The sequence below is a fragment of the Rattus rattus genome, chromosome 12 (assembly GCF_011064425.1).
Source record: "Rattus rattus isolate New Zealand chromosome 12, Rrattus_CSIRO_v1, whole genome shotgun sequence".
Classification (NCBI taxonomy): domain Eukaryota; kingdom Metazoa; phylum Chordata; class Mammalia; order Rodentia; family Muridae; genus Rattus; species Rattus rattus.
In genome coordinates this window covers 178,865-187,046 of record NC_046165.1, presented here as the reverse complement: position 1 = coordinate 187,046, position 8,182 = coordinate 178,865, and the positions used below count along the sequence as shown (strand labels likewise).

The 8,182-nt window shown below is 35.6% G+C and overlaps 1 protein-coding gene across 1 annotated transcript; it reads left to right on the top strand.

Moving 5' to 3' along the window:
- Positions 1 to 3,852: 3,852 nt before the first annotated feature.
- LOC116913634 (olfactory receptor 1537-like) lies at positions 3,853 to 4,797 on the top strand. Its single transcript, XM_032917905.1, has one exon. The coding sequence runs from the start codon at positions 3,853 to 3,855 to the stop codon at positions 4,795 to 4,797; it is 945 nt and encodes a 314-aa protein (XP_032773796.1).
- The last annotated feature ends 3,385 nt before the right edge of the window (positions 4,798 to 8,182 follow it).

The window sequence follows — 8,182 nt, the reverse complement described above, 5'->3', positions numbered from 1 at the left end:
TCAGTCTCTGCTCTAAACTTTGCCTCCATATCCCCTCCTATGGATATTTTTTGTTACCCTTTTAAAGAAGGAGTGGAAGCATCCGCATTTTGCTTATCCCTCTTCTTGATCACCCAATGGTCTGTGGATTGCACCTTGGGTAATTCAAGCTTTTGGGCTAATATCCACTTATCAATGAGTGTATACCAAGTGTATTTTCTGTGATTGGGTTCCACACTCAGGATGCAATTTTCCAATGAATTTCATGAAGTCATTGTTTTAGATAGTTGAGTAGTATTCCATTGTGTAGATGTACCACATTTCTGAATTCATTCCTCTGTTGAAGGGCATCTGAGTTCTTTCCAGCTTCTGGCTACTATAAATAAGGCTTCTATGAACATAGTGGAGCTTTTGTCTTTGTTGTATGCTGGAGCATCTTTTGGGTATATGCCCTGGAGAGGTATAGCTGGGACCTCAGTTAGTGGAATGAATGTCCAATTTTCTGAGGAGCCTCCAGACTGATTTCCAAAGTGGTTGTACCAGTTTGCAATTCCACCAACAATGGAGGGTGTTCTTTTTTCTCCACATCCTCCCCAGTATCTGCTGTTATCTGAGTTTTTGATCGTAGCCATTCTGACTGTGGTGAGGTGGAATCTCATGGTTGCTTTGATTTTTGTGTCCCTGATGACTAAGGATGCCGAACATTTCTTTAGGTGCTTTTAGTCCATTCGATATTCCTCAGCTGATAATGTTTTGTTTAGTTCTGTATCCCATTTTTAGTAGGGTTATTTGGCTCTCTGGAGTCTAATTTCTTGAGTTCTTTGTATATTTTGGATATTAGCCCTCTATCAGACTTAGGATTAGTAGAGATCTTTTCCCAATCTGTTGGTTGCTGTTTTGTCCTAATGACAGTGTCCTTTGCCTTAAAGAAGCTTTGCAGTTTTATGATGTCCCATTTGTAGATTCTTGATCTTACAGCATAAGCCATTGGTAAAGCACCAGCTGGGTAGATGAGACGATTCACAAGATAAATCCTCTGGCCACACAATCCTGATGACCTGAAATCTATCTCTGTACATACATGGTAGAAGTAGAAAACATGCCATTCAAACTTATTCTCTGGCATTCCAATGTCTAACACAATGTACCACATAGCTGTGCATGCATACTATATATAAAAGTGAAATTAAAGCATCTTCTATTAGTATTTGTGCATATTAAATTAGATGTTCAAGAAGAAAGCTTGATATTATGCATTATAAATCCCGAATTTTCTGATTCCATTCATTTTAGTTTGACAAGATGCATATTTTTATAACCTTGATATATACTGATTTTTATGGTGTATTCTGAAATGACCCAAAATAGACAAAGTCTATTATATGCTCTATCAGTGACTTAAGTACTGTGAATTTATATCTGAAATCCACTCATCAAACTATAATAAATCTATCCATGAGTTTTTGAGGTTTGACTTCTTTATTATATTGTATATTAAAAAACACTATTATCATGAGTTGTTCTCTCATTAAACTTTTCTTCCGTTCCCGCAGGACTATGTGGAAGACCAAGTACATGAGGTTTGGTCATATTTTATTAGATTGAATTCTGAATATTTGCTGTCGATTTTTTTCATATTTTATATCACTTGTATTTCATTTTTAATTTTAGAAATTCCATTGAAATGTTTTACCCTAAAGACAAAAGTATTAAAGTAGAAATATAGAATATATTGTTTGATATACAGAGACTAGCAAAGGTATATCTGGTGGTTATGTGTGGTTATGCCTTTATTCAAGACAAAACAGATTTAAAACTGTACAGGAAGAAAAAGAAAATATAGTTTATTAAAATAAGTGTGACTCAAGTTTGAATATTAAGGTAAGAAAAACATAATGGGGATTCTAGTGCATGTATTCTTGTACCTTGCTCAATAGTTATTAGAAAAGTGTTTACAATGCCATTAAGTAAACGAATAACTAAATAAATATAATAAAAAATTGACCACACAAAATATATTCATATAGTGCTTCAAAATTGTCAGTGTCTATTTTGGGATGGTTTAATCTTTAATATGCTTTAATAAAAATTTTAAAATGAAGGTATCTCATTTTGATTTCATTGATATTGAATCATTAAGATCATTTGCCTACATATTTGCATTTCACATACTGATATTGTAAGTATCTTATGTATATGGATTATTTTTCATTAATACTCTCATTTTACCTTAAACATTGCTGTCTTTGTAATATCATTATTGCAAATATGTAGGGCATTTCATATTAAGTCCTATGGCAGATTTATTTAACCCGTGTGTGTTTGTCTCCTCAGTTTCATCCCTTTACGCTTATAATCCATTATTTACCTCTTTCTTGCACATGCTTTGATCGTACTCCCTCTCCTTCCCCCAACTCTTCCCAAGTTCAGCTCCATCACTTCAAATCTCTGTGCCCTGTTGTTGTCCTTTGCCCACTGAAGGCAATTTGTTCCCTCCATACATTCATGGATACATGACTTCTTTCTGTCACATTGTCAATTTGTCTGGTACTCCACCTTGATAGAAACTGATATGCCCTCTCTCACCATTTATAGAGTTTCAGTGGCCCCTGAGCTTTGGTAAACCTTGTGTAGAACTCCCCTTTTTCTGCTGGTGCATGATCTGGTTTTGGCTTACTTTACACTGTTCTGTATATCCTGTCACACTCACTGTGTATATTAGGAGCATTTGCTCTCGTGTGCCCAGATATATGTTGTTTTGTTTTTTTCATGTGTGTGAGTTTCTAAGTAATCTTGAAGGTGAACTCTTCCAGAGCTGCCAATAATTTACCCAATGTTGTCTTCAAGTACTTTTATCATATTCTGTCTAATTAAATCTGTGAACATTCTTTAGACTTATGTTATCTATGCAAGACTTAAATGTATTTTCAAACTTCATATTTTTACTTTTAAAATTTAATAACTAAATCTAATTCAGATAGGAATTTTCTTCACTAGGATAGAGGATGGTAATTATACTTTTCCTTAAGCAATGTATTTCTGCATTACAATATATTTTAGTTCACAACATATAAATGGAAAAGGAAGAAATGAATTGAGTATTTTTCTCTAATTTTAATATGTACGAATACCCAAATTTTCATTTGAGAGAAAGTCAATATAATCTAACAACACAAAATCCTATTTCAGATTTTCTCAGTAGTAAGATGCCAGTAATACTTATTTCTTTATACTGCATTAATTACTGTAAACATGGTGTTACTGGGATCAAGTAGTGAACATATGAAGTTCCTAGGATTAAGCTCTCTTTGCCGAGTAGTACTAGTATTAAGTACTGGACATTAGTTGCTACTAGGATTAAGTATAGGACACCTGTTTACAGTGCTTATTGCAAATGTTGTTCAAGATGTAAATCAATTTTAACATTTGTGCATATAAAAGCTTTATGTATGTTAGGAATTAGAAAATAAGGAAAGTCTAATAACAAGATCTCTGGAGATCCCCTAGGGAAAATAAATTTTGGAAAATCATTCACTGTTTTTAGGGAAAGCTTACTTCCTTAGCACAGTCTTGCAAGTTTGTTCAACTATTACACACACCAAATCTTAATTTTGAGATCTATGCAGTGAGGAAATTTTTAAAACCTGAACTCAGTGATAGTATTTTATGCAAAGTGCAATTTTACCACATAAGTATATCTTTAAAAATAATAAGAGATAAATTTTATTTATCTTAAATAATCCAGCTAAGGTAATTATATACACGGAAAAAGGTGTATTAAAGTAGAAATTGTTCATATAGGTATGTTGTATACATGAAAAATATTAAAATCACTTTAACAGGCTTATGATTTTTAACTCCATCAGGATATGAATGGAGAAAATGGCAGCAGGAAACCATTGCACAGTGACTGTGTTTTTCTTGGCTGGGCTCTCAGAGAAGGCAGAACTCCAGCTGCCGCTCTTACTCCTCTTCATAGGAATCTATTTAATCACTGTTGTAGGGAACCTGTGCATAATCTTACTGGTTGGACTCAGTTCCCATCTACATACACCCATGTACTATTTCCTCAGCAGTCTGTCTTTCATTGACTTCTGTCAGTCCACAGTTGTTACCCCTAAAATGCTGATGAGCTTTGTGACAGAGAAGAACATCATCTCCTATCCTGGATGCTTGGCTCAGCTCTACTTTGCCATCATATTTGGAACTGCAGAGTCCTATACATTAGCTGCAATGGCGTATGACCGCTATGTTGCTATATGTAACCCGTTGCTTTATAATGCAACCATGTCTTTTCAGATTTACTGTTCTCTGATTTCAGGGGTATATATTTTTGCTGTGTTCTGTGCATCAGTAAATATAGGCTTCATGTTCAGGATTCAGTTCTGCAAGTTAGATGTGATTGAACACTATTTTTGTGATCTTCTTCCCCTCTTGAAGCTTGCATGCTCTAATACCTATATCAATGAAATGTTGATTCTGTTTTTTGGTACACTGAACATCTGTGTTCCAATGCTGATTGTCATTGTTTCCTACATCTTCATCATTGCCAGCATCCTCCACATTCGCTCCAGCGAGGGAGTGTCCAAAGCCTTCAGTACTTGTAGTTCCCACATCTCTGCTGTTGCTATCTTCTATGGTTCAGTTGCATTCATGTACTTACAACCATCATCAGTGAATTCAATGGGGCAAGCAAAAGTGTCATCTGTGTTTTATACTACTGTTGTCCCCATGCTGAACCCCTTGATCTACAGCCTAAGGAATAAGGATGTCACTGTTGCATTGAAGAAAATACTTGAGAGAAGAAAAATTATGTAAGCAGAAATCATGTGACCAAAGAATTTAAAAACATAGATTTGATTGATACTATTTTTTCACTTAGCGTACATTATTATTACTCATTTTCTAGGAAACTTTGATAATTTTTAGTCTTACAAATTTCAACTTCAAATTTCAAGCACCTAATAACTCATATGCTTCTCAGATTCAGCAATGTAAACAAGTAGTAAAGAAAACATAAATCCTTGTGACCATAGTTAATGATCCATCATGTATTTTATATATACACATATATATTGCATATTTCATGAAAATTACTTTTAAAATCATAAAGATTTTTAATTAAAACAAATTGATTTTTCATTCTTTTCTATTTAACTTTGATAATTTTATATGTAAAGGCTATAATTACATCCTTTACCCCATTTCTCTATAATCCACTGCCATGGTCCTGTGTTCTCTCTCAAATTAGTGGTCTCTTTTCCTTTCATTCATATATTTCTATAGGAAGTCTGATTCTGTTCTCAGTAATCATTAATTTTCCTTTCTCCATCAGAGAATGGAGTCCCTGCGATTTCCCTGTTTTATACTGGTGTGTCATGTGGTATCATTTTTGCTTACTTCTTAGGAAACTATATTGTTGAGGTTTCCCTACATGCTTAGATATTAAAATACTGCCACAGCGTTTCTTGTACTCTGGTTAGTAGAATGTCCTTTTATTATCTTCCAAAATGTTCCCTGAGCTTTAAGGGAGTGGGGACGGCTATTGCAGTGACTATCAATGAATATTTGCCATTACCCCACCATCATTTTTCCCTCTATTCAGACAGTTATAGTGTTTTCTAATCATCTTCATCTGCTGCAAAAAGAGCTACATTTCTCTGAGTGATGAAATACACACTAAGTATGCAGTTAGCCATTATACTAGTTTGTGTATTTGTTACTGCTTAATATCTTACAACATGTCTCATATACTATTATTAAATTTTTATTTTAATTATTTTACTTTATTTATTTATTTTTATAGTCCAGATTTTATTCCCCTCCTGGTCAACCCCTGGATTCCACATTCCATTCCTCCTCCCCCACCCTCATGTCCACAAAGATTTCCTCACTCCATAAGATCTCTAAACTTCCTGGGGCCTGCAGTCTCTTGAGGGTTAGGTGCATCTTCTAGTACCCAGACAAAGAAGTCCTCTTCTCTATATGTGTTAGAGGCCTCATCTCAGCTGGTATATGCTGCCTGATTGGTGATCCAGTGTCTGAGAATTCTCAGGGGTCCAGGATAATCGAAGCTGCTGGTCGTCCTACAAGGGTTATCCTCCTCCTCAGCTTCCTCCAGCTTTTTCCTAATTCACCTAGTGGGGTCAACAGCTTCTGTTCATTGGTTGGGTCCACTTTTCTACATCTGACTCTTCCAATTGCTTGTCGGGCCATTTGGAGGGAAGTCATGATGCATCCATTTTTGTGAATGTTCCATAGCATCAACAATGGTGTCAGGTCTTGGGGCTTCCATTTGACCTAGATTCGACTTTGGACCTGTAGCTGGACTTTCTTTTCCATAAGCTCTTCTCCATTTCAATCCCAGCATTTCTTTCAGATAGGAAGAATTGTGGGTCAGAGCTTGGACTGTGGGAATGCATCCCCATCCCTCACTTGATGCCCTGTTTTTTCTGCTGAGGGTGGATTCAATAAGTTTCCTCTCCCCACTATAGGGGTTTTCATCTAGGGTTCTGCCCTTTGAGTACTGAATGGCTCTCATTTCCATGGTCTCTGGTACATTCTAGAGTCCTCCCAATCTCCTTAATTCCGAGGTCCCCTGCTTCCATTCATCTTGCAGGCCCTCAGGGCTTCAGTCCTTTTCCCCTACCCAGTAACAGATCATGTTCCCCTCTTTCCACACCTCGATCCCCTTTTTTTCTCCTCTGTTCCTCCCTACCTCCACTCTTGTGGTTGCTTTCTTCTTCCTCTCAAGTAGAACTGAGGTATCCTCACTTGGGCCCTTCAGCATGTTGGCCTTTTTGAGTTCTGTGGACTGTATCTTGGGTATTTTATCTTTGGTTAATATCCCTTATTAGTGAGAACACACCATGGATTTCCTTTTGACTCTGAGTTACCTCATTCAAGATATTTTCTAGTTCTATTCATTTGCCTGCAAAACTCAGGATGTCCTCTTTGTTCATAGCTAAGCAGTATTCCGTTGTGTAAACAAAACACATTTTCTGTATCCTTTCTTCTATCGTGGGACATCTCGGCTGCTTCCAGCTTCTGGCTATCACATATAGGACTGCTATGAACATTGTGGAACATGTGCCCCTGTGGCGTGTTGGGTCATCTTTTGGGTATATTCCCAATAGTGGTATTGCTGGGTCTTCAGGTAGGTCTATTTCAAATTTTCTGAGGAACCTCCAAATGTATTTCCAGAGTAGATGTACCAGTTTGCAATTACACTAGCAATGGAAGAGTATTCCTTTTTCTCCACTTCTTTGCCAACATGTTCACCGGAAATTTTGAACTTAGCCATTCTGACTGGTGTAAGGTACAGTCTCTGTTCCATTTTGATCGCAGTTCTCGATCACTAAGAACTTTGAACATTTCTTTAAGTTCTTCTCAGTCATTCAGACGTCCTCCATTGTAAGTTCTCAATTCTATACCCATATTTTTTTTTTTTTTTTTTTGTTCTTTTTTTCGACTTGGGACCAACCCAGGGCCTTTGCGCTTCCTAGGTGCGCTCTACCACCTGAGCTAAATCCCAACCTCTATACCCATATTTTGATTGTGCTGTTTTTTTTTGTTTTGTTTTGTTTTGTTTTTTGATTTTTGTTTGTTTTGTTTTTTGGTTTTTTTTTTTTTGGTCGTTAGCTTTTTGAGTTCTTTATATATTTTGGATATTACTCCTCTATCAGATGTGGAGTTAGTAAAGATTTTTCCCCAGTCTGTAGGATGCTGATTTTTCTTATTGACTATGCCCTTTGCCTTACAGAAGCTTTCCAGTTTCATGATCTGTCATTTATCAATTCTTGATCGGATCTGGATTCTAATATTCTGTTTATTTTTTTCTGATTTACAATTTATACAGTGTAATCAAGTTTTAGAATTGTAGATTCTCTTGAAAATAAAAATTTAATTAATCAAGAAGTAAATTTCCATTTTAAAGAGAAGCTAGAATTCTAATACTCAATTACACCGTATGATTGTCAGTAAGAGTACAAAAATGAACAGAAAGTTAGAATTCAGATCTGATCATGTGATTTCATAGGAGACAAATTACATTCAATCTAGAGCACCATATAAACCTAAAATTTTTTATGTGTTTTCAATAATTTGAAATTATATGTATTTCTTAAGAAGACTAAAGGCTTGTATGAATGTCATTTTAATCATATGTCTTAATGATATCAACTAAAATTTTATCATAATTATA

What these genes read in the sequence shown, in the direction of transcription:
- LOC116913634 (XM_032917905.1), top strand. Translation starts at nt 3,853, where the DNA reads ATGGAGAAAATGGCAGCAGGAAACCATTGCACAGTGACTGTGTTTTTC.